The 27968-nt window shown below is 39.5% G+C and overlaps 1 protein-coding gene across 3 annotated transcripts; it reads left to right on the top strand.

Moving 5' to 3' along the window:
- slc5a1 (solute carrier family 5 member 1) lies at positions 1-27919 on the top strand. Of its 3 annotated transcripts, XM_052117060.1 has the most exons (15): positions 1-105; positions 1798-1857; positions 1996-2100; positions 2545-2650; positions 6347-6427; positions 6654-6865; positions 8271-8406; positions 9090-9197; positions 9301-9451; positions 9806-9974; positions 10313-10528; positions 17874-17979; positions 21995-22017; positions 24158-24175; positions 27567-27919. In XM_052117060.1, the coding sequence occupies exons 3-15, from the start codon at positions 2005-2007 to the stop codon at positions 27747-27749; spliced, it is 1605 nt and encodes a 534-aa protein (XP_051973020.1). In that variant the 5' UTR covers positions 1-105; positions 1798-1857; positions 1996-2004; the 3' UTR covers positions 27750-27919. The 3 variants fall into 3 exon arrangements, with proteins under 3 accessions (XP_051973020.1, XP_051973019.1, XP_051973018.1); XM_052117059.1 differs by lacking the exons at positions 21995-22017; positions 24158-24175 and adding an exon at positions 23951-23959 and having other exon boundaries at positions 27535-27919; XM_052117058.1 differs by lacking the exons at positions 21995-22017; positions 24158-24175 and having other exon boundaries at positions 27535-27919.
- Positions 27920-27968: the final 49 nt, after the last annotated feature.

Here is a 27968-nt window from a genome sequence, read left to right on the forward strand (position 1 = left end):
ATTGGTGCCTCTCTCTTTGCCAGTAACATTGGAAGTGGGCATTTTGTGGGAATAGCAGGAACCGGAGCGGCTGCCGGTATTGCAATTGGAGGGTTTGAATGGAATGTATGTAAACAAATTAAAAAATGACAAATGATATTGTTGCATGACTGTATGTTTAAGCCTAATATTTATGACTTTGAATTATTACAAATAGTAATAATATTCTATATCAAAAGCATTTTGCATGTAAGTGAGAAATTACAACTTATTATAAATAATAAATATTATAATAATAATAAATATAATAATTAGCTTAAAATTATATATGTAAATCATTTCTGTAACACATCTTACTTGAGAATGAATAGCTGGTCCCACTTTATAGTAGTGGTCTTTAACTACTATCTACTAACATTATAATGCATACAATACAATGTATTTATAGTGTTGTTCTGCAAAATTCTCACAAGATTTACATTTGTTGCTACTGAGATTGAGGTATGGGTAGGCTTATAGGGGTTAGGGCTTAGAGTTAGGTGTAAGGGTCAGAGTTAGGTGTAAAGGTTAGTGTTAGAGGCAAGGGTTAGGTGTAGGGGTAAGATTTAGGTGTAGGGGTTAGTGTTAGGTGTAAAGGTTAGAGTTAAAGGTAAGGGTTAGGTGTAGGGGTTAGAGTTAGAGGTAAGTGTTAGGTGTAGGGGTTAAAGTTAGGGGTTAGAGTTAGGTGTAGGGGTTAGGGTTTAGAGTTAGGTGCAAGGGTCAGAGTTAGGGGTAGGGGTTAGAGTTAGGGGTTAGGGTTAGGTTTAGGGTTAGAGTTAGGTGTAAGGGTCAGAGTTAGGGGTAAGGGTTAGGTGTAGGGGTTAGAGTTAGGGGTAAGGGTTAGGTGTAGGGGTTAGGTTTAGAGTTAGGGTTTAGAGTTAGGTGTAAGGGTCAGAGTTAGGGGTTAGTGTTAGGTGTGAGGGTTAGAATTAGAGTTAGGTGTAAGGGTCAGAGTTAGGGGTAAGGGTTAGGTGTAGGGGTTATAGTTGTGGTAAGGGTTAGGTGTAGGGGTGAGAGTCAGGGTATAGTGTTAGTTGTAAGGGTTAGAGTTAGGGGTAAGTGTTAGGTGTAAGGGTTAGAGTTAGGTGTATGTGTTAGGGTTAGAGTTAGGTGTAGGGTTTAGAGTTAGGGTAAGGGTTAGGTGTGGGGTTAGAGTTAGGTGAAGTGGTTAGGTGTAGGCATTAGTGTTAGGTGCAAGGGTTAGAGTTAGGGGTAAGGGTTAGGTGTAGGGGTTATAGTTGTGGTAAGGGTTAGGTGCAGGGGTGAGAGTCAGGGGTAAGTGTTAGGTGTAGGGGTTAGTGTTTGGTGAAGTGGTTAGGTGTAGGCATTAGTGTTAGGTGCAAGGGTAAGGTGTAGGGGTTAGAGTTAGGGGTAAGGGTTAGGTGTAGGGGTTAGTGTTTAGATTAGGGTTTAGGGAAAGGGATGGGTTAGGTTTAGGGTTAATGGTAAGGTTAACAGGATAACTTCAGATATAATTATATGCAGGTACTTTAAATGTAAGCAGAATGCAATAACGCATATGTACATAATACGTACATTGTATCAAAAGTATTAATACCTAGTATGAAGTGGTTCAGAATAGCTGTTATACAAAGTAAAATAATCTTTGCTAACAGTGCAAAATATTTAGGTAGTTTATCCATGAACACTGCTGTTTTCTGTTGAATGCTGTTGTTGGGCATCCACCAGATGACATTTATGGGTAGACTAGAACTGATATCCGATTAAGTAGAAATGCTCAAATATCTAGTTAACTTCTTTTCATTTTGTTTTACACAGGCTCTTGTTGTGGTCATCATTCTGGGATGGCTTTTTGTGCCCATTTACATAAAGGCTGGGGTATGCTTCATTTAATCTCCTGCATTAGTCATTACAAACAAAACTAGCAAATATTGCTTGCTCAAACAACATAAGCGAGTGGGATCACTCTATCTGTACGTTATCTTTTTTATAGTACTTTATTCATGTTATCTGCAGGTCGTGACCATGCCAGAGTACCTAAAGAAACGCTTTGGTGGGCAGCGCATCCGTATCTACCTGTCTGTGCTGTCGCTGTTTCTTTATGTCTTCACCAAAATCTCTGTGAGTCCAAAATCTGTATGTAAAAAGCACTGGTATCAAATGGTATTACTAAAAACTCCTTCTGAAGGTTCTGATCTAAAGAGCTGAATAAAGTGTCTGGTTATACAACTCTATTTTTCCATATCTTATCAGTCCGTTAACAATAATGCTTTGAAAAATAAGTACATGTTCAACAGGTCCACAATATTCTGCTTTATATCCAGTCCTCTAAAGTTAGTTTTCTGATAATGTTTACATCATATTACTGTAACTAACCATAAGTTGTAGATTGATAGTAGCAGTCTGATATGGCAATTCTGTCCACATGTAAATGCTTTTATTGCAATGTCAAGTTAAAATAAAATGGCTTTAAATGTCAAGATAAGGACCTTTTTTTGTAACAGACAGCCCAAGCAATTCCAACACACCACTCATATTTTCTTCCTTTCTTCATTTCCATCTCAGGCAGACATGTTTGCAGGAGCTATTTTCATCAACCAGGCTTTGGGACTCAACATTTACCTGGCTGTGATTATTTTGCTGCTGATTACAGCTCTTTATACAGTAACAGGTTGGTTGACCACAGAGTAAATACTGCAGACTGTATGGTTGATGCTCAGAAAACCTGTAAAAAAATGTCCTGGTCCTACTCTAAAATAATAATAAAAAATACCAAATCAGTAATTATATTTTGCATATAAAAAATGAAGCATATTGTAGGGCCATTGAGTTTTGAGATTATTTTCATGAACATTATGCTAATTACCCCCCTTCTCTCATTATTAAAATGTTTAGATCAAAACCTTTACATTGAAAGATTCTAAGATCATGAGAAACATTACAGTTATGCATGTCTAGACATATAGTTGTAGTACTACAGTGGTCACATATATATTAGTCAATTGCAAAAACAGTAGTGCAATATTATATCTATGTTCCCTGCATTCCTTATGTAGAAAACTGATTTCTGTTAGGGATTAAATCAGTTTAGGGAAGTTAAATGGATTTTTATATGCACTCTGTAGCTTAAACTACAACAGAGTGTAAAGTCCAGCCTTTGCTATTGACAGGGATGTGCTGTAGGGATTGTGGTGAATGAGGTGGGATGCTTATTGTAGCATGATGTGGCTTATTGTAGAATCATGGGTAATTGCCCATTTTGACAATACATGATAAGCCTGTGTAATGTGAATTATAATGCATTGAATTTGTGACTTTTAATTTGTGTCAGCCACATGGTCAGTTATGTAATAGGTTAATCTCACTTTGCTTCCAAGGAACAGACATCAGAAATGATCTTGGGTGTAAATGTCCATTTCCTCTGACTGTGACTGAAAGTGGTCAGAACTGCATTTATAGTCAGAGCAGCTAGAGGTCATTAACACTTATTTTTGTTGTTTTTTACAAGCTATCTAGTACAATTACGTTAAAAAATATATCACAAGCTGTTCATAATGTGCACTGAATCTGCTGAAATTGAATACTGGCTCAGTACTTACTGCATACTGCACAATATGTACTGTATAGTGATTACTAAAAATAGTATGTGCAACAGAACACAATATGCAGTGCTAATCATTTCAAACATGACATGACCTCATCATATGCCAATGATTGAAATCAGTGTCCACCCAGCAAGCACAAAAACATTTATAAAGCATTTCATTTTGGTTGCAGTTGGGCTACATCATAGTACAAACCATGCCTTTAATTAAAAAAATTATGTAACCAAAACGTGATGTGCAGCTTCCGTATCTGACACATAAAATATTGCATACTGTTCCTTAGAGGAGGAGATTCCCTTTATACACAGAATGTGCTATCTGGAAAAAAAACATGTTAACATCCTGGATCAAATGAGTATATTGGAAATGATGTAGTATGTTGTCCAGCACCATAGAATACTAAACCAATCGTATTCGATTACTGCAACCGGTGAAAGTCACCCAAACATGGGCAGAGAGGATCATTCACCTGATCATCACGGGGGGATCTTGTAGGCGTGCATGGACTGTTTGAGTTTAGAGGGTTAGACGCCAATTGGCGCTGTCGTGCGCAAGATTAATGCGCATGTTTTTCTTTTTTCTGTTTGTTTGGTTCTGAGGGATATTCAGGTTTTGCTGTTTGCACTAATGTGAATGTGGTCTTTATGATATTGTTTTTGACACACAATAAATTTTTTCTTATATGTCAAAATGTCAAATGTTAATATGAGTGGAATGTGAATGGGTTAGGGCACCCCATAAAAAGAAGGAAGTTTATTTCTCTTCTCAAGTGTAAGAAATATGATATAGTGTTTCTTCAAGAAACACATCTTTCTCTGCTGGAAGCTGAAGAATTTGGGAGGATATGGGGTGGGCATGTTTTCTTTAGTGCTGGTTCGAGTAAGAGCGGGAGAGTCATTACAATGATAAACATCTACAATTCAAAGATTTCAAACAGATTAAAGATCAATTAGGAAGAATCATTATCGTTTTACCTGAAATTCAGGGGGCAAAGTCTGAGTTTGGCTAATATTTATGCACCTAACGTTGATGATCAGGGCTTTTTTTATAGACCTTGAAGGGATGTTGCAAGCCACTGGCACACCTCATGATATATATTGGGAGGAGGCTTTAATCATTTGATGGACTCAGTCCTTCACCACAGTGAAGCAAATGTGTGTAAGCCCCCTAGAGAAATAGTGACGCTTCACAGTATGTGTAAAAAAAGTGTCACATGTGGTGACCTCCCCGTGGTCGAGATTAGGTTCTCGCTCTCAATGGCGTGCGTGGTAAGTTCAGTCTATCCACACATCTTATCAGGTGGCTCGTTGTGCATGACATCAAGGAGACTCCCAGCATGTGGAGGCTCATGCTACTCTCCGCGATCCATGCACAATGAGCCACATGATAAGATGCACGAATTGACAGAAGCGGATGGCTGAACCACCTCCAGAAAGGCCATGGTAGAATGTTGAGACAAGAGCCACTGAATCTCATTTACTCTCAGAAGCCAGAGTACAGAATTCAACAGCATAATCGGCCACAGATTGATGCCCTTGATGTAGGTCTAGTAGCCAACTTGCTGCCTCACGGCCACTAACTGGATGGTCAAACACTTCTTGAAGAGTCTCTGTGAACCCTTTAGAACCTAGCAAATGGGGGACTGTTGTCTCCAGAGGGTTGTGGCCCAATCTAGTGCACGATCACACAACAGGGAGATCAAGTATGCAATCTTAGCCTTCTCAGTAGCAAAGGCAGAAGGTTTAAGTTCAAAGGTGAGAGACACTTGAGTTGTGAAACACTTGCAGTTACCAGGCTTCCCATCGTAGTGCTGAGGGGCTGGGATCTTGGGTTCCTGGGACATGATTGCAGCTAGTGGTTCAGGATCTGGGGCCAGTACTACCACAGTTCTTGAGGCAAGCGTGCTTGTAGTTGTTGCAGAGACAACCCAATCTGGTTCACAGCATCTGTCAGCCTCTGAAGATGTGACCTGTTTGCTGATGGCTCCATGAATCTGTTCAGATTCTGCTGGGTCCATCATATTAGCAGCTACGTCTTGCTGTCAAGACCAGGGCTCGAACCCAGGGTGTGTTGCTGGCAGCCCAGGGCACTACGCTATGGAGATGTGTGGACCAAAATTGCAGAGAATCACAAGAGGCAGGTCTTGAGGAAAACAGTCTTTACTTAATGTCCTTCTTGAGTAAACACACACAAAAAATAAAACAATCGAAAGCAGGACTGAACAAAGTACAGATCCACAAAGTACAGGTAAAATGTCCAATAACATAAAACAAACTGCCCAAACAAGCAGGTGAAAAGATCTGGGAGAAAGTCTCTCAATATAATCTAAGCGTAGATCAAAAAGGAAGATGCATTTACTAAAACTCTGCCTAAACAAAAGAACCTCATGACTGAGCAAAGATACAAACAAAAGCAGGTCTTATATATACACATACAAACTAACAAGCTAGGCACAGGTGATATAATTGAGCTAATAATGAACAGGAAATCAGGAGGAAGTTGTGGAAGGTCTTGTGCTCTTGGTTTCCCTCTGCTGGACAGTGTGACACACGTAGGTTTTTTTTTTTAAGTGGGCTAAAACAATCAGTATAATTTGTTTTTATGATAAAAACAAACCCTGCAAAAATTTAAGGGACATCTTATTTAGGTTTTAAAATAGCCTATTTTCAACATTTGAATGAGATTTTTTAAAAACATAGTTAAAATACCAAAAATACAACCAGGTCGTATTAAAAAGTTGGTGGAACGTAATTTGTCAACAGGTGGACTAGCTGCAGTCATCTACACAGACACTCTTCAGACCATCATCATGATTGTGGGATCAATTATTCTCATGGGCTTTGGTAAGTCTGTTCACTTTACTTGCATCAGTTTTCAGCGTCACAATTTCCCATCTTTGCATTTACAGAGAACAGCTCTTCTGCCGTACTTGTGTAGCATAATTGCTAAAGCTCACGACTGGTAACTAGAAGGTTGCTGAGTCTAAACGTCCCCAATGGTTCTTTGGATAATAGCGTTACTTAAACATCGAAAGCATCACCAAGCATTTTCTTTTTTAATTTGACACAGCGTTCAATGAGGTTGGAGGCTATGAGAACTTCAAGGACCGTTATATGACTGCCATCCCATCAGTGGTAGGTGTAAACATCAGTGAAGCATGCTACACTCCTCGTGCAGACTCCTTTCACATTTTTAGAGACCCCATCTCTGGTGATCTGCCCTGGCCCGGACTCATCTTTGGTCTCACTATCCAGGCTGCTTGGTACTGGTGCACTGATCAGGTACTAATACATCTACTTGTGATTGTAACTATTGTCTTGTGTGGTTTTGTGTACATGTGATTAATAGATTAGGGAAAAAAGCCATTTAGTGAAGATGAAACAGCTGTTGTCTAGCTCAAAAAAGAGCACTCTCAAATCTCATTGGCACTTCTGCATATTCAAACTTGGCGAAATGTGATTGGTTGCAATACTCAAGAAAATTAACAAGTGAGGTTAAGTCTGGTTCACAATATTTAAATATATGTGAACAAAAATGACATTTAAGAAGTACAGTGAAGGGGATGATTTTGTGTAAATAACTTTAATTTCATTGTTTTCCTCACATAAAGCTATAAGAAGAATTGGAATATATTGTAGACTTATACCCATTCACGCATTACATAGAAAAGAGCAGTGTAAATATTATTAATAACTTCTTTCACATTCTACGGAAGAGAGTGATATGGATTTGAAAAGACCGAAGGATGTATAACTGATTACATATTTACGAGTGAACTGTTCCTTTAAGCTTTTTTTATGTGCATCCATGAAGCTTTTTGGAGCTCTAAAAACGTATTCCCCATTCACTGAATTACATGGAAAAGAGCAATTTAAATATTATTAATAACTTCTTTGATATTCTACAGAAGAGAATGATATGGATTTGGAAATCACTAACAATGTATACTGATTACATCATTTTCATTTATGGGTGAACTTTTAAGATTTTATTGGCCATATTTTGGTCACTTGTTTGAGGAAAAAAGTGTTCTTTCAACCAACCTAAAGCGCAGGCATTCATACACATGCACACTGGCATTTCTTTCAACCTTCTAACCACACATGATTAGCTAAGACATTACACACACACACAAATATACATTGACAGACATTGTGTCCCCTTTTAGAGCACAGACTACACTTTTATCTTGGGTTTCTCAGGATGAACAGTGTGCTTCTTGTTTTATTCAGAGCAAGTCCTAAGTTTAGACAGGCAATGCTTGTAGTTAGACCCCAGAATACTCCCCACTGTATAAGATAATATATACAAATAGCCAAAGAGAGGACAGATGTCTCACACACTTGCTAAGTTAGTTTAACCTTACATTAGCTTGAGTCAAAGATGATCTGTTTCAGCTTCCCATGTCTTGTCATGACGCTAATGCTAATATGCTAATACAACCCCATAAATTATTCTGAAGGTATTTGCTAGAAAGCAGCAGTTTTTACAGCAGTTCTCTTTGAGAAGAGTTTAATAAATGTTTTGTAAAGTTTCTTAACAAAAATATCAGATCATGTAATGTGTTATATATCTTTTACATCTGCTAAAGAATTTTACTAAACACACGTCTCCGACAAGGCATCAAAAAAGTTTACTATATTTCATGATGTACCTTATTGACTTTAAGACTCCATCTTGTTTAAGGTGATTGTGCAGCGTTGTCTGTCTGCCAAGAACATGTCTCATGTAAAAGCTGGCTGCATCCTGTGTGGTTATCTCAAACTTCTGCCCATGTTCCTTATGGTTTTCCCTGGCATGATCAGCAGAGTGCTCTACACAGGTGAGAAACACTGGCACTGTGCCTGATGGGAATGTTAGTTTAGGTAAACAAATGGCAGTTCACTGATGAACCATTTTGTACATGTCACAGAAGTGGCGTAATAGGCAATCAACTTTCCTTACAAAAATCGAGTTCATAGCAAATTTTCCACAAACTAGCCGCAAATTCGGCACTGATTATTTTCACATGCAAATGAGCTTTGTGTTGTCACAAAGCTCATTTGCATGTGAAAATAATCAGTGCCGCAAATTGTCCATTGTTGCCAAAGTTTACTGCAGGTTCTCCACAACTGGTGAAAAGCTGCAAATGTCTGGTAAACATTTACCAGAACATGCACTTATTTGCATGTGAACAAAATTAGTGATAAAGTTGTGGCAAGTTTGCCAGAACACTAATTCTTGGCTAAGTGATATATGGCAAGTTTAATGTTCTGTAGTCATGTGTAGCCAGGCTTTTGACATCGGCTAGAAATATGGTCCACTTTGCAAGTTAATCTGACTAAGATGCTCTCATTGTAGCAGCCCAGTACATAACCAGGTAAACACATTTTTCCCTGGAGGACAAATAAATACCAACTCTTGAAAGTTGCGCAGGTTGATTTCAGACACTGCTTGCCATTCTTGTGTGCAAAATGACTTCCGTCTGAGGCTTATGTTTTTGTTATTTCTTCTTCTTTTTGTAAGATGAGATTGCGTGTGTGGATCCAGATGAGTGTGACTACTACTGTGGAACCAGTGTAGGCTGCACAAATATTGCTTATCCCAAACTAGTGGTGGACCTGATGCCAAACGGTAAAGAATATCCTAATATTTCTTTCTCTACATCTATAATAGTCTGTTTTGATAAATTGGATTGGTTTGTGATATGGGTCTATCTGTTTGTGTGTGTATGAAGGTCTCAGAGGATTGATGTTGTCTGTCATGCTGGGCTCTCTGATGAGCTCACTCACCTCCATCTTTAACAGTGCCAGCACACTCTTCACCATGGACATCTACACCAAGATCCGCCCCAAGTCTAAGGAAAAGGAGCTCATGATCGCTGGCAGGTAGATTTACGTCCATTTGTTTGTCTTGGAAATCTTATGTAGGTTTGTGCGCCATTCAGATTTGAGAATGCCTTTAAAACGACAGTTTACGAGTTCACTGGTTCATATAGTCCTGGAGCGCATTTAGGTAAACGATTTGGCGTGCTGTTCATAAAGGAGAGCCTCAAGCACGGTACTGGGCTTGAGCTCTGAGATCCCCACCCGGAATATCTGACTATAGCAAGAAATAAAAAGTAACATTTTGTATCTTAAACAGGATGTTTGTGCTGCCTGTTATCAAAGTATGAATTTGAAGAGGTGAATAGGTATCAATGTATTTTCTTTGCTCTGAGGTCCCTTTGTTTATGCGTGTAGGTTGTTTATACTGGTTCTTATCGGTGTGAGTATTGCATGGATTCCCATTGTTCAGTCGGCTCAGAGCGGGCAGCTCTTTGACTACATTCAGTCCATTACCAGTTATCTGGCTCCACCCATCGCTGCCGTCTTCACCCTCGCCATTTTCTGCAAGCGAGTCAATGAACCAGTGAGTCTCACGTTACAGGATTTCTGTATTTTCTCCAAATTTTTTCCCCATTTTATCAGTCATATAAGTTTAGGTTTGATATTAAACTAACAAAAAGAACAAAAAAAAGACCATGGAAATACCATGTGTCATAGTAGGCTTTAGTAGGCATAGTAGTTTGATGACCAGACATGCTTCGTGAAATTCACACGGTAATTTCAATGTTTTTTTGGACAGGTACCATGATCATCTTTATACATATTTTATACTTTATTTATTTTTTTACAACAGTTTCTCTTTATATGGGATTTTTGGTGTTTGATTTTCTGTCTTTTGACACATATTGTCCTTCCTCACAGGGTGCTTTTTACGGGTTGTGTATTGGTCTGTTGGTGGGTCTAGCACGTATGATAACTGAATTTGCATATGGCACGGGCAGCTGCGTGGCACCCAGTAACTGTCCTACGATCATCTGTGGTGTGCACTACCTTTACTTTGCCCTCATCCTCTTCGGTCTGTCGTGTATATTGATACTGGGCATCTCCCTCATGACCAAACCCATTGATGACAAACATGTAAGCTCTTGTTTCACCAAAAAAGAAATACTTTATACCTTTATACATGTTATTTTGTGTCCTTAATCAAGTCTCCATACCACCATAAATACACCTAAAATTTTACAGATTTGAAAAAATCTATTTGGGACACCTGTTTGAAAACATATTTGCAATTTCATTGGGTGTCACAGAAATGACACACTTCACCTTTATGTTTTGATTATACTGTATATCCCTTAAAGGAATATTATGGGTTGATGCTATCCACAAATCATGCTGTCAATTACTATATAAAATAATGTCACCAAAAATACACTATGACACAAAAAAATGACAGTCAAAGGGGCAGGTGTACTTCGGCAAGTGAACACTTGATTCATAGGCTTCTAATATTTAACCCATAATATTCCTTAAATGGCCATCTAATAGAGCATTCAGACATGACATACATTTGTTCGTTGAGCCTGGTAGTCTTATTTGTCATGGGTTCCCTCATTGATTTTCAGTCATGTCTAGAGGGATCACTCTCTTGTCAATCTCTCGAGATTCTTATGCCTCCTACACACTACATGACTTTCAAAGACGTCGGATCGTGGTACCGTTAATATTAAACAACTGTCTGTCTTGTCATGGAAAGTGTAGTGTTTCACAACGTACATGCGAGAAGTGATACGATATACAAAAACAAATGCATGATCATATGTTATGCATTTCAGAATATGCTGTGTATATTTGTTATCATATATTTTATTGCTTACAAAATAAAAAAGTACCTTCTACTGAAAAATATACCTATTTGCTTACCTGACTGTCCAAGAGACTTGGCAATTTCTCTCCAACTCTTCTCTTTCTTTACCCGGTTGTGGTACAGTTCAGAGGATACATCAAATAGGCACTGGTGCTACTTGTCTTTTTTGATGAACAGTCAGTTTTAATGATCAGTTCAAGCTCTAAAATAAATATTTCACACAATAAATTTGATAAATTTAGCTCTACATCTGCTACTTTTGGTCATGAGATATTGTTGGCCACTCAAGTATGTAAATCAGCTCAATTGTTGAGAATTAGACAGGGTGGTCAAGTGGTAACATATTTGCCCCTTATATAAGAAGTCCTAGGTTTTAATCCACTCAGAAGCAACTTTATATTTTAATAAACAAAGATTGCATCTGCACTACAGTGGACGTTTATCTTGAGTGGGGATACATTCTTTGCGATTCAACTGGAAAGGAGTGCAAGCTGCAGAAAACAAACAGAATCTTTTTGGTTTTACATTTTCTAATTATAAAAGAGAAAAATGTCTTTAAACAGCACCTAGTTTTTCAACATAACACTTTTAATTAATAAAATATAAATTTTGTCAATTAAGTCACAATAACAGAATCTAAGATTTGAAGTAATATATGCCTGAACATGAACTCAAAATATTACTGTATCCAAAAACATTGGATGCTATATAGAATTTTTAGAAGACAACAGAATTTCTTAATAATAATGATAATAAGACAGACCCTATTTGCACCCCTAATTAAATACTAACAGGGCATCACTGCAGTCACTGCATCACTTATTATATTATACAATTATTTATACACCCTACACAGACACCCTACCACTATCACTGCGAGGAAATCAACCCTTATATTCATTTTATTTATAATAAGTAGTATTAAAGAAAATAATTAAGAGTGGAGTCAGAAAACTGGATGGGGAAAACTGGGTAAAAAGGAGGATTAGAACCTAGGTCATCCACATAGAAAAAGCACATTCACACTGCCTTATCACACTAATCCATTGCAGAGACACTCAAGGAGCAGTTTGTCTATAATTTCTTCTTTTTTTTACACCAGACTATTTCAAGGTATTTACTAGAGATGCACCGATCGACCGGCCAGGGACCGGAATCAGCCGATTTTCCGCATGCTCGGTCCGGACCGGTGACCGGCCGGTCAGCCTCACGTCTTTCTGATTCCAAGCCGGTCCGTTTTGTTGCCAGCGGCGCAGCCAATAACGCCACCGCTGCATGTAAAAATGTCATTTGCGTGGAAGACCATCACTGTGAAGAATACATAACGTTTGCAATTTGTAATGATTGTAAGGCTAAAGTAAACCACCACAATAACGTTCTGAACAACAAACCTAATTTAGACACTTAAAACACAATCACCCAGCTGAAAATGCCCATTTTAAAAAAGAAGCTAAAAAAGTGAAAGCAGCTAAAGCTAGCCAGAACTCAGAGCCAGTCACAAGTCAGCAGCCTCTCCTATCATTCATGGTATGAGCAGCGAAAATACCGTGTACGATATTAAAATCAGTGCAAAACACATTGCAAAAGGTATTGTTGATATGGCTTCGGGATATGAAATTAAATTCTTCCGTCCAGCTGTGTATATATATTTTTTATAAGTCTTCTCCCCCAATCTACCAGCGATGCGTGATTCAACTTCCCGCATCTACTACCTGCGCAGATATCAACAGAGAAGCTGGGTTTTGGATGTCACAAATTATTAGAAATGTGTATGATGTGTCGATTGTGTGAGTAGGATGCGTTTCATACAAGATCTGGCAACTGGACAACCTTGGTTTTTATATTGATGTGATTATTCATATAACGTGGTTTGGGCCATACAAATTACGGGAGTTTCCCGGGAGAAATAAAAAAACGGGAGGGGCGGGAGATGGGTGTGAAATCCGGGAGACTCCTGGGAAAACCGGGAGTGTTTACAGGTATGGTTACAAGCCGATCCCGAAGCAGCAATCAGTTTTATAACTGATATTTGGACATCTAACGAAAGTTATTTTTACACAGAAGACAAAAACTTTAATCTAAAACTAGCTAAGTAATATGTTGTACTATAATATATTAAGATGTCAAGGCTATTTACGGATGATTAATCAAACTTTCCTAAAAAAGAAGATATGCTACATAGGCTATGTTAACTAACTAGCCAGCTAATGTTAGCTCATAACTTAGTCTAGCTACTTAACATACCTTTATCGTGCTGTTTTTCTTTTCTTCTTTTTCCTTTTCTCTGCACCAGAGGATATGTCCTTTTTTGTGACATTGCTGTTTTGCTGTCTGAATGTGCTTGCATCCTGCAGCCCGTTAACATAATATTGCATTTAATATTGCATTTTTGTATAATTACCATTGTCCATTGACAGTATAATCACAAAACAAAAAAAAATCATATGCTCTTGGGGGCCCCCTGGTGGCCACCGGGGCCCTAAGCAGCCGCTTAGTTCGCTTATGCCTTGGGCCGGCTCTGCATCTAACGTAAGCTTAATGTCAATGTTGAGCGTATTGGACACTTCAGTTTTGTTCATAGGCTTGTAATCTTTGGAATTGTTTTGTTAGACGAATAATAAAGAGAAAAGGGTCCATTTATAAAAATAGTGGAAAATGACATCTGTTATATAAATTAATAGTTAAAGTAATAATCAGTTAATAGTTATTTCTACCTCTTTCCAGTCACAGAGCACTTTATTTTTAGTTTAAGTGAGAGAAGATCCTGTAAACTTACTGCAGTTTGGGGGAAATTGTAATGTTTAATAATTTATTTTATTATGAAAATAAAATTTAGCATTGAAGAAAGGTAGATTTTGTTTGTATATGCGGTCAATAATAGTTCTTAGTAAGAAAATCGGAATCTGAAAAAAATCGGTATCGGCAGGTCACACTTGTAAAAAAATAGGAAATCGGAATCGGCCAAGAAAATTGCAATTGGTGCATTTCTAGTATTTACACATAGTGCAAACCATCACTCTATGATAATGATAATAATCATATTATATTATGGATATTATTGAGTTTCTAATGCTTTCCATCATTAATACACTGAGATACGAGCAAAAAAAGCTCAGGCAAAAGCATCTTTTTTTGTCATTAACAATTTTTATTGATTCCAAACTCAAATCAACATGATCATCACATGAAAACACAGAATCAACTTTCATCAAAATATATTAAATAAATGAAATGGCAAAACCATCCGGCCCCAGGGCCTTGCCTGTAGGTAAGGCCTTAATTACCTCGTCAAGCTCCTCCAAGGTTATCTCAGAATCAAGACAACTTTATTGCTCATTCATCTATTTAGGGAGTGCTAATGGTTCCACAAATGTTCTAATATCTTCATCAGTAGACGAAGACGTGGAATTATAAAGATCAAGATAGAACACTTTAAAGACATTATTAATACCAATGGCTGAGGTAAATATTTTACCACCAGCAGATTTCACTGAGGGAATGGTAGAAAAAGACTCTCTTTTTTATATATCTAGCCAAAAGTTTTCCTGCTTTGTTCTAAAAAGTCTCAAAAGTCATACTCAAAGTATGACTGTCTTGCCCTGAATAACCAAAACTTCTGCGACAAAATAGTATTATATCTGTATTTCAGTCAATTCTCTGAGGCCATCAGATGAAATTCAGCTCTGCCTCTGCACTTTTAATATTCCCTTCCAATTCCACAAGTTCTCGTGCTTTGGATTTTTTTTATGAATGAGGCATACTGCATGATCTGAACCCTAAAAACCACCTTAAGTGTCTCCCAAGCCATGCCTACAGAGGATACTGAGGACCAGTTGGTCTCCATATAAACACTGATTTCAGCCTTTAACATTAGTTGAAAATCAGGATTTGCAATATGGATACATTAAAGCGCCAACTTTATGAATTATTTTTCTCCATATACTGTATGGCAACACCTCTAAACTCACAAGGGCGTGATCTGAGACTAAAATATTTCCAATTGAGCAATCAACAACAGATGAAATGAGGTATTTAGATATAAAAAAAAATCTATTCTAGAATAAATCTTATGGACTGATGAAAAAAATGTATTGTCCCTCCCAGATGGGTTCAAAAGTCTCCAAATATCTGTAAGACCAAGTTTTTACACATCCTGTAAAGCGTCAATGCTCTAAGGGGCTTTTGCTTCACTATAATCAATGACCGAGTCCATCAATAGATTAAAGTCTCCTCCCAATATTATATCATGAGGGGTGAAAACGGTTTGCAACATTCCTTCAAGATCTATAAAGAAGCCCATGATCATCTGTGTTAGGTGTTAGATCATCATCATTAATCCATTTGATAAATGTGAATTGTAGATGTTTATTTATCAATGTAATGACCCCCCTACTTTTACTTGAGCCAGCACTAAAGAAAACATGTCCATCCCATATCTTTCCAAATTTTCCAGCTTCCTGCAGGCAAAGATGAGTTTCATGAAGAAACACGATGTCCTATTTCTTAAGTTTAAGAAAATAAATTACCTTCCTTCTTTTTATGGGTACCCCAACCCATTCACATTCCACGTGGAGAGAGACAATCCACACATATTAACATTTGACATTTTGATATAATATAAAGAATAAATTGTGTCAAAACAAACTTATAAAGAACACATTTCAAAATTTGTTCAACAATAAAACCCCGAACAAAACAAACAGAAAAAAGAAAAATGTGCGCATTAACCATGTGCATGACAGTGCCAACCGGCGTCGATCCCACTAAACTCAAAGAGTCCATGTAAGGCTATGAGAGTCCCCGCGACAACTTTGCCATCAGATTGCTCAAGTCCGGTGCTTCTATACAAACTTTGTGAGGAAAAATTACATTGCAGAAGAAAATCTATTAAACAAACTCCAGACAATTGAAGGCATAATCACAAAGAACAAGGAGATTCATCCACAACTGTCACAAAGGAATGTTCCTCCACAAAACAAACTCCAGCCGCTAGGCGGAATCAGCACAAATTCAAGCAGAACAGGCGTCCCGGTTTCTTGGATGGTACAGCGAGTCAATACACTCACATGAGAAACAGAAAATGTCTCACTCCAGTGTTTTTATGAAGGACAGTGCTTGCTTGGGGCATAAAACTACTTTGCGGCCAACCTTAATCTCTGTTCTCAGTTTGGCCGGGAACATCAGTGCAAAAGCGAACTTCCATCGATGTAAGAGTTTTTTTGTATTCCTTTAATCGATGACGTTTCTCTCTTGTCGAACTCGTAAAGTCTGGTAACAAGAAAATGTTGTGATTCTTCCAAGAAATCTTTCCTTTGCTCCTCAACTCACGTAACACAAGATCTTTATCGGATGATCTCAGGAATTTGGCCAGGATTGATTGGGGTCTGTCTCCCTCAGCTGATCTGTGAGCCTGGACTCTGTGACCTTGCTCGGTTTCCAGTTTATGGCCTGTTATATTGAGCAGACTTGGGAAGAGCTCATCTAGGAATTTCACCATATATCTGCCCTCCTCATGCTCAGGAATTTCAACAATTCTGATGTTATTCCTGTGGCTCCTATTCTCAAGATCTTCAAGCTTTTCAAGAACATGTTCCAAACCAACTTTGGTCGCTGGCGGATTATTACATAATTCCCTCTCCAATAACTCCAGATAATCCATCAGCTTCTCAACATCTGCAACTCTTGTAACCATCTCAAAGAATTTAGTTTCCATTGCTGTAATCGATCAACATATTACAGCGAGATCTTCTAAGTAAGCAACAACTTTCATCAGCATCACAAACATGTTGGACAGTTGACGCTGCATTTCATTGCACTGTTCAAATCGAGTCCCTGGTCTGCAGGCCCGTCAGTGGTTTCAGCTTGAGCACGTAAGTGTCTTTTAATATCTTCAGAGCCCGAGGATATTTATTTTTTTAGGCATATTGATTTCAAAGAGCAAATATGTAGCAGGGTGTTTTAAATCTCACTGGATTATAACACAAAAATAATTAAAAACCAGCAAAGTGCACAGAGCTCGTCGCTCACACGTCAGCTCCTCGTCTGCCATCACGTGATTCTCCCCAGGCAAAAGCATCTTAACAGAAGTCGCATGTGCAAGAAGTTGACGAGGGAGGGATCTCTCCTAGAGACAACCGTGATTTTCCTATGTTTTTAATGGGTATTTTTAACTCATGTGTAAAATAAGGTCTGTGGTCAACATTAATGGACAATACGTAGACGTTTTGCTCAACATAAATTACACAGTCATTCCTCAAACGTTAATTTTGAAGCCACCAAATGGTATGTAGATTAATATGGCTTGAAAATTCACGTTTGCGGTATGACTGTGTGAACTTTATGTTGTAGAATAAACCATCCATGTAAAGTAATGTTTACCACAGACCTTTTTTTACACATACGTTCAAAAACCCCATCAAAATCCAGAGGGAACCCATGCAAATTCTCTTCCGGGATTTTGGACTACAAGCTGAACAGCTCTGTACCACGTTTTGTTTTGTTCACAACGAAAAACAGTTGCACTGTAGTTATTGGCTGTTAGTATTTCTATACATGTGAAAAAGCAATTCCTTTCTCATGATGCCACTTATTCTCTGGACCCTTGTTTTCCTACAGCTGCACAGGCTTTGCTGGAGTTTGAGGAACAGCACTGAAGAGAGGATAGATTTAGAGGAAGATGACTGGACTGATAATCAAGATTCCAGCTCTATGGACATGGAAGGTATGTATCCATATTGACAAAAGACAACATGACAACACACTGAAAACCAATTCTCTCAACTCATTTGTTGCAGAGGTAATCATTAAGGATGTCTTAATACCATTTTTAAGAAAACAAGTACAAGTACTGATACTTCCTCTTCATTATTTGCAGATACCGATACCTGTTTAGATTATTTTTCTCCCCTTTTTCTCCTCAATTTGGAATTCCCAGTGAACGCTTAAGTCCTCGTGGCGGCGTAGTGACTCGCCTCAGACCGGGTGGCAGTGGATGAATCTCAGTTGCCTCCATGTCTGAGACCGTCAATCCGCACATCTTATCACTTGGCTTGTTGAGCGCATTACAGCGGAGACATAGCACCTTGTTATGTTAACATAAAAATCTGTTATATTTTTCTGAATTTCATATTTAATAGGTTATTTTCATTTTACAATCAAAATACTATCGTGTCAAAATAAATTTATTCATTAAAACTTTGATCAAATGAAATAGAACAATTAATTTTCAACATAAAACAGCATTATTTTTTATCAAATGAAATGCTTTAAAACGGAACCTCACAGCACAGTCCAAAATAAAACATTGGAGTTATTTGAAGTTCTGCAAAATTGAGCACCACAGCTGTGATATTGCTTGAATATAATAATTGTTTTGTTGATTTTTTATTATTATTAGTAGTAGTATTACAGTGAATATTACATAACTATACAGTAGTGATATACTGTATTTCTGTCATGTTTTTTTCCATTTTAATTGAGCTTTTATTTTGGCGGTAGTTTTTATTTTTGAGTGCAGCCCTTCTAGTAGCTTCTCACTTCTGGAAAAGCAGGTAGCTACCTGACCAAGTGTGATAATTAAATCGCAAAATGCTGTGATTTAATTAAATAAATATGTAGCCTGTGCTGCGCAATACAATGTAAACGACCGCTCTCCTTTCTGTAATCTGCTACAAACAGAGTTTGCGTGAAGTTTATGAAGAAGATGTTTTTTGTTTGTACGAGCACCTTTACAAAAATTTTGAGTTCATGGCTAATTTGGAGCAAACTTTCCACAAATTCACCACTAATAAAGTTATCCAATGTTGCCAAAGGTTTGCTGAAGGTTCATCACTGTTGGTGAAGAGCTGAATACTTCCGGCTAATCACAAGCTTATTGCATGTAAAAATATTGAGTGGCAAGTTTGCGGCTGGTTTGCCAGAACTCTTCAGATTATACTCTATATATATACACTCACCTAAAGGATTATTAGGAACACCATACTAAAACTGTGTTTGACCCCCTTTCGCCTTCAGAACTGCCTTAATTCTACGTGGCATTGATTCAACAAGGTGCTGAAAGTATTCTTTAGAAATGTTGGCCCATATTGATAGGATAGCATCTTGCAGTTGATGGAGATTTGTGGGATGCACATCCAGGGCACGAAGCTCCCGTTCCACCACATCCAAAATATGCTCTATTGGGTTGAGATCTGGTGACTGTGGGGGCCATTTTAGTACAGTGAACTCATTGTCATGTTCAAGAAACCAATTTGAAATGATTCGAGCTTTGTGACATGGTGCATTATCCTGCTGGAAGTAGCCATCAGATGATGGGTACATGGTGGCCATAAAGGGATGGACATGGTCAGAAACAATGCTCAGGTAGGCCGTGGCATTTAAACGATGCCCAATTGGCACTAAGGGGCCTAAAGTGTGCCAAGAAAACATCCCCCACACCATTACACCACCACCACCAGCCTGCACAGTGGTAACAAGGCATGATGGATCCATGTTCTCATTCTGTTTACGCCAAATTCTGACTCTACCATCTGAATGTCTCAACAGAAATCGAGACTCATCAGACCAGGCAACATTTTTCCAGTCTTCAACTGTCCAGTTTTGGTGAGCTCTTGCAAATTCTAGCCTCTTTTTCCTATTTGTAGTGGAGATGAGTGGTACCCGGTGGGGTCTTCTGCTGTTGTAGCCCATCCGCCTCAAGGTTGTGCGTGTTGTGGCTTCACAAATGCTTTGCTGCATACCTCGGTTGTAACGAGTGGTTATTTCAGGCAAAGTTGCTCTTCTATCAGCTTGAATCAGTCGGCCCATTCTCCTCTGACCTCTAGCATCAACAAGGCATTTTCAGCCCACAGGACTGACGCATACTGGATGTTTTTCCATTTTCACACCATTCTTTGTAAACCCTAGAAATGGTTGTGCGTGAAAATCCCAGTAACTGAGCAGACTGTGAAATACTCAGACCGGCCCGTCTGGCACCAACAACCATGCCACGCTCAAAATTGCTTAAATCACCTTTCTTTCCCATTCTGACATTCAGTTTGGAGTTCAGGAGATTGTCTTGACCAGGACCACACCCCTAAATGCATTGAAGCAACTTCCATGTGATTGGTTGATTAGATAATTGCATTATTGAGAAATTGAACAGGTGTTCCTAATAATCCTTTAGTTGAGTGTATATATCAACTATATATTTATCTAATCACAGCCTTTGGGGTTTAATAATCACACTAGGACATAACGTGATTTTAATTTGTGTGCTGAAAGTTTACGGAGTGACATTTGTACATCAGATGGTATCAGTTCCCCTTCTGTCACTCACTCAGTGATCTGCTGATGACTCGTCTGGGCTGCCACCTTCGGGTCTGCACGCCAGTCGGAGGCTGATGCGCGGATGTCTTTTATGCTTTCCCAGGCCACCGTGAGTGTGAGACTGGACTGGAAACTTCCGCTCGTGGTCCAGGAACGTCACCTATGGCTGAACGTGGTCGAGATGTGCAACAATGACATGGCTTGCTTTCTCAATGTCCCCGTCTCCCATCTTTGCCTCTTCGGTGACACCGTCGATGACTTTGCCCAGCAGTCTTTGGTGGTAAAGAGGCAGACAAAAGCAATCTCACACATCATGCCACGGCGCCGCCCCAGCACAGTCCGCGCCCCGTCTACCCACCGAGGGTGTCCCCCTGCAGCTTCTTCCAAGCGTCAGGCAGCTCCGCCTCAACCTGGGCCCAGCTCTCAGCCCCAGCGTCGAGCACCTCGCAGGCGGCGGCACACCTCCGTCTCCAGGACTTCCTCTAGGACCTGGAAGGCTCCTAAGCACTCCTGAGAAGGAAGACCCAGGGAGTCAGATGTTCGCTCCGGAAACAATAAAAAACTATCATCCCTTTAGTGCCCCTCGCACGGAGCTTGGACGCGTGGCTTTCGTTGTCCAACGAAAGGGTTTCTACTTCATCGTACCCAAAAAAGGCAGTGGATTGCGGCCAATCTTGGACTTGCAAGTTCTCAACCAGGCTTTACGCTAACTCCTGTTCAAAATGTTCACACAGAAACAAATTCTAACCTGCATTCGGCATCAGATTGGTCTGCAGCGGTGGACCTGAAGGACGCGTACTTCCACTTCTCCATTCTGCCTCGACATCGACCCTTCCTACGGTTCGTGTTCGACAGGCAGGCATATTAGTACAAGGTCCTCCCCTTCGGCCTGTCCCTGCCCCCTTGCGTCTTCACCAAGGTTGCAGAGGCAGCCCTTGCCCCGCCACGGGAAGCGGGCATCCGCATACTCAATTACCTCGACGACTGGCTCATTCTAGCTCATTCTCGAGAGTTACTATGCGCTCACATTCGTTGGGAGGGTGTATAGTAGGCTATATTCAAATGAAATTGGTTGATGCAGACTTATGGTGACCTGTTTAGGGAAGACCTGAAACGGGACGATATGGGATGATTAAGCAAAAAAAAATAGATCATGTTACGGAGCCATGGATGCTTAGATGCATGACCTGAAAGACATGCCGCATTTGAGGTCAAGGTCAAGTTTATTTATATAGCACCTTAAAAGCACCATGAGTGCCAACCAAGGTGCTGTACAACAGTCATAAAATGACACATCCCCCTACAATAAAACTCATCAAATGAAATACGAAAAAATTAAATATCAACATAATACAATGCGTCACCAGACAGGAGAGAAAAAATTATAATATTTAATATTAAATAATAATTGTACTAATGGTGAAAACAAGTTACGAATAAGCCTGAGAAAAAAGTATGTTTTAAGAGATGATTTAAATATAGATAGAGTAGTGGATGATCTAATAAAAAGAGTTTGGGTGTTCCAAAGCTTTGGAGCCAGAACTGAAAAGGCCCTATCACCTTTGGTTTTTAAGCGTGATTTTGGAACAGTCAATAGCAGCTGAGAGGAGGATCTTAGCATTCTCTGAGAAGAGTAGGGACGAAGAAGATCTAAAATATAAGCAGGAGCAAGTCCATGCAGTGCTTTAAATACAAATACTAAAATCTTAAAATCAACTCTGAATTGAACAGGTAACCAAAGAAGTGATGCTAACACAGGCATAATTTGCTTCCTCTTTTTTTGTCCCAGTCAAAAAACGGGCTGCGGCATTCTGTACCAGCTGTAGACGCGAGAGTGAGGACTGGTTTATTCCGGCATACAGAGCATTACAGTAGTCCAGCCTGGTTGAGATAAATGCGTGAATGACGGTCTCCAAATCATTGAAAGTAAGAAAACTTTTAAGCTTGCGAAGCCCCTTTAGCTGAAAAAAAAATGACTTCAGTCTTTTTGTGGTTCAACTGGAGGAAATTATCATCCATCCAGCCTTTGATGTCCTTTAAACATGCTAACAAGGTGGATACTGAATCCGAACCCGTTTTTAGAGGAAAATAAAGCTGAGTATCATCAGCATAGATATGATAGGAGAACTTATGATACTCAAAAATATAACGGAGAGGGAGCATGTATAAAGAAAATCACGTTGGACCCAGAATAGAGCCCTGAGGCACCCCACAGGTAATGGGAGCTATACTCTTTGAAAAGTCACCGATTTCAACCGAAAAACTCCTATTAGTGAGATAAGACCAAAACCACTCGAATGCAGCATTATGGATACCGACCTCGAGATTTAACCTATTTAGAAGGCTACGATGATCCACGGTATCAAAGGCTGCACTTAAGTCCAGCAATACCAGAATGGCACAGTTACCAGAATCTACAGATAGTAAAAGGTCATTTACTACTCTTAAAAGAGCAGACTCAGTACTGTGTTTAGCTCTGAAGCCTGACTGAAAAGGATTCAGAATATCATTTGACAGTAAATAAGGAGATAGCTGGTTTAAAACAACCCTCTCCAATACTTTGGACAAAAATGGCAATTTTGAGATGGGTCTATAATTGTTGGGATCAGAAGGATCAAGATTAGGTTTTTTGAGTGAAGGCTGGACCATAGCATGTTTAAAGCAGGGTGGAACAATACTTTTCTGTAAGGATCCATTAATAATAGAGAGCACAGTAGGTGCAACAGAATCCAGTACCACCTTGAGCAACTTTGTAGGGATAACGTCAAGAGAACAGGTGGTTGATTTCATGCTGGAAATAATGTCCAACAACTCAGAGTGTGTATAGAGTGAAAATTAGAAAACCAGGAAGGACTAATATTTGAATATTGGAAATTCTGGGGTAACTTCGAAGGAATCTTGGATTTAATGCCAGTGATTTTATTTATAAAGAAGCTACAAAACTTCTCACATGACTCTAAACTTGGATCGGGATTTTTTTAGATAAAATTGGAGAGATAATTTGCCCTTTGCAAAAAACAGCTTCCTGGAATTGAGACAGAGTATGGCAGGAGTTGATATGAAATCCCTTTTCCATTTTCTTTCTGCCCTTCTGCATTCCTTACATAAAGCTCGAACATCATTTTTAAACCAAGGTTGTTTTTTCAGTTTAGTTTTCTTGGTTATTATTATTATTAGTTAGTATTTGAGGCACGTGAACAGTGCATTTGCACTGTTTCAGAGATGTATTGAGCTAATAGCAGGGGTTCCGCGTTTGCGGTGTCGCTAAGCTTGAGCGCACTGCCCGAGGAGAGGATTTGCGGTGAGGTACCGGGGTGGTACATATGAGTTAGAGGTTAAGGGACTTGCAGTTGCAAAGTCTGGGCTTGTTATGGCTGCGGTGATAGACGAAAGGGGCTTTAGCGTAATCTTGGTAAAATGCTGAGGCTGCAGTGGGTTGGTATTAGAGCCATTAGTGAATGTGGCCGAAGGAACCTGAAACGGTCGGACATACACTCACCTAAAGTGTATACACCATACTAATACTGTGTTTGACCCCCTTTCGCCTTCAGAACTGCCTTAATTCTACGTGGCATTGATTCAACAAGGTGCAGAAAGCATTATTTAGAAATGTTGGCCCATATTGATAGGATAGCATCTTGCAGTTAATGGAGATTTGTGGGATGCACATCCAGGGCACGTAAGCTCCGTTCCACCACATCCCAAAGATGCTCTATTGGGTTGAGATCTGGTGACTGTGGGGGCCATTTTAGTACAGTGAACTCATTGTCATGTTCAAGAAACCAATTTGAAATGATTCGAGCTTTGTGACATGGTGCATTATCCTGCTGGAAGTAGCCATCAGAGGATGGGTACATGGTGGCCATAAAGGGATGGACATGGTCAGAAACAATGCTCAGGTAGGCTGTGGCATTTAAACAATGCCCAATTGGCACTAAGGGGCCTAAAGTGTGCCAAGAAAACATCCCCCACACCATTACACCACCACCACCAGCCTGCACAGTGGTAACAAGGCGTGATGGATCCATGTTCTCATTCTGTTTACGCCAAATTCTGACTCTACCATCTGAATGTCTCAACAGAAATCGAGACTCATCAGACCAGGCAACATTTTTCCAGTCTTCAACTGTCCAATTTTGGTGAGCTCTCGCAAATTGTAGCCTCTTTTTCCTATTTGTAGTGGAGATGAGTGGTACCCGGTGGGGTCTTCTGCTGTTGTAGCCCATCCGCCTCAAGGTTGTGCGTGTTGTGGCTTCACAAATGCTTTGCTGCATACCTCGGTTGTAACGAGTGGTTATTTCAGGCAAAGTTGCTCTTCTATCAGCTTGAATCAGTCGGCCCATTCTCCTCTTACCTCTAGCATCAACAAGGCATTTTCGCCCACAGGACTGCCACATACTGGATGTTTTGCCCTTTTCACACCATTCTTAATAAACCCTAGAAATGGTTGTGCGTGAAAATCCCAGTAACTGAGCAGATTGTGAAATACTCAGACCGGCCCGTCTGGCACCAACAACCATGCCACGCTCAAAATTGCTTAAATCACCTTTCTTTCCCATTCTGACATTCAGTTTGGAGTTCAGGAGATTGTCTTGACCAGGACCACACCCCTAAATACATTGAAGCAACTGCCATGTGATTGGTTGATTAGATAATTGCATTAATGAGAAATTGAACAGGTGTTCCTAATAATCCTTTAGGTGAGTGTATATCGCATTGGTTCGCAGCTAATGTTGCGGTCTGCTGGGCTTCAGGGTACCACAACCAGCACTCTGATAGTGGGTGTACATTGTTGGAAACATTGGAAGCAGGGATACCACTACTTGTTGCTTCAGAGAGGGATGGGTTTATGGATAATATAACTGTGACAGGGCGGAGGGCGAGGCATGGTCGTGATTACACACACCCGTTCCCTTATCAGGCTAATTAAGCCTCCGAGAGGAATAAAAGCCGACTGCGGAAGGTGGTGTGATGAGAGAGAGATCGTTATGTGTGTGTTTGTGTCTTTTTGATTAATTTTCTCATTAAACTATTTTCTATATTGTCAAGCCGGTTCTCGCCTCCTCCTCCTTTCCCATAAATTCCCTTTACACATGATGGTCAGCTGACCGTAAACGATCTCTCTCTCGTCGCACCACCTTCCGCAGTTAGCCTGATAAGGGACCGGGTGTGTATAATCACGACCCGGCCCCGCCCTCCACCCTGTCACAATAACATTTTGTAGTGACTTTCTCAAGGAGGACAGGAACACAGGGGGTCTGGCACAAGGTAAGTCTTTTTAATTGTTTTTTTATAATGTGCACACACACACACGTAAGCACAGAAACGCTGAGTGGCTGTACGTCCGTCTCCCTCTGCTCTGTGGCTGCTGGCTCTTTATCCGCTCTCCTCGCTCTACTGAAATTAGAGACAGGTGTTAGACATAATTTAGCTCAGGTGTGAGCGCCCTTACCGCTTTTCTCTCCCGGACGGGCGCTTGACCACGCCCCCGCTGCCACACATTTACCGATAATGTAAACAGTAATATGTAAAACATGCATTTGAAGAAACACCTAGCATTATGCCACTGGCGATTAGGGTAACAGATGAATAGTTGAGCCAGGATTGTAAAAGGGGATCCCCTGTAAAAGCACTTCTAGGAAGATCTAGGAAGAGTTTTTTTTTTCACGATTAGGTGTTGCAAGACACCTGTGAACACACTTGTACATATGCTTGTTGAGGTAGAAATGATTAAACATATAGTCTGTAGAGGCCTTAAACTTAATTGTTTGCTAGATTAAATATCTGGAACTTTTGTGAAGCAATGTCAGGATACATGCTTGCATGTGCTTAAGTACAACATCGTTTAAAGTTGTGATTTGTCATTAAATTAAACATATGGTTTGAAGCTTTGTAGATTGTTCTCCAATGTAATGCAAGTAAATCAATTAACTCAATTAACTCTAATTATTATTGGCACGGGGTGACTCATCATATTTTTATGAGTACGTACAGACCCTGATAGCACACGTACATCCCCCAGACGTCTATTTGATGTGTTTATTTACATCTAGAAGACGTAGCTTTCTGGTTGTTTGCTAATCTGCAATAGGTCGTTTCCGTTCAGATGTCAATAAGACATTCAGCAGATGTCTTTGATTTTACATTTATGATTTAGAATGTTTGTAAATCTGATATTTTTAAGATGTTTAGCAGATGTTAATTCAATGCTTTCCAGATGAAACAGACATCTCAGAGATATAAGTGTGCTATCTGTGGAATCATTTGGAGTTTGTGCCTGAGAACTGGATGTAATAGAGACTATATGGGTGATGTTTGCAGTAATATGGTGAATAAATATGACTTATTTAAATTGATAACCTGTAATAAATTCTACAGAGAAACGAAAACATTGTGAGGATGAAGCAAAAAAGAAGCAGAATCAACTGGTGCCGATTTCAACCCATTACTTTAAGCCTGAGTGGAGCGCAAGATAATGACAGAAACACTTTAAAGTCATGCAGCAATTAGGTTCTTAAGCTTGTTAAGAGTTTGTAATTCAATGATTCGGGCAAAAGTATAGAAGACTTGTCTCTACAATTGAAATGATGGATTGATTTCACCTGCATGAAACATTTGTCCTGATGCTTGAGGAATCGTCGCAGTATGGATGTTAGCAGCTGTTTATGTACGCTTACTCTGGCGATGTGATTGGTCGGATTAAATGAACATGCTCTTCCCGAACTTTGTTATGAAACTCCATTTGTGTTCACTTTATGTATACCTATGATAACAGATTATGTCCCTGGATCAACACAAACATATCAAACAATAATTGCCCTCTGATTTCATGCTTTGATTAGTTTATAAGAGTGTTATTTTACCAACAAAATGTACGCTGACCCAGCAACGTGTTATATTTGTGCGTGTTGTGCATGTAGAATATTAGCATATTCAACAACTGACTGACGGTTGTCTCTTGACCCCACAGAGGATCGTAAGGAACCAAATTGCTGTAGGAAGGGCTACAACTGGTTCTGTGGCTTTGATCAGGGGAATGCCCCTAAACTGACTAAAGAGCAGGAGGCAGAGATGAAGATGAAGCTCACTGACACGTCTGAAAAACCGCTGTGGAGAAATGTGGTTAACACTAATGCTATTATCCTCCTCACCGTCTGTGTCTTTTTCCATGGATTCTATGGTTAAAAAAAGCACCTAATGTTTGCTAAATGTATTTGAAACAGCTAATACTGTAAGAAACAGGAACTATCAGAGCTATTCTGTGGACAGAAGCCAAATATATATAGCCTATAAAATATATATTGTTGAAGGTTATAGAGTTCCTCTTCAAACACTTTCTACTTACAACATCCTTGACAAGCACTCCTTCCTTCCTTATAGCTGCCTGCTTTGATTTATTGGCTG

The sequence above is a fragment of the Xyrauchen texanus genome, chromosome 44, assembly GCF_025860055.1.
Source record: "Xyrauchen texanus isolate HMW12.3.18 chromosome 44, RBS_HiC_50CHRs, whole genome shotgun sequence".
Taxonomy (NCBI): Eukaryota; Metazoa; Chordata; class Actinopteri; order Cypriniformes; family Catostomidae; genus Xyrauchen; species Xyrauchen texanus.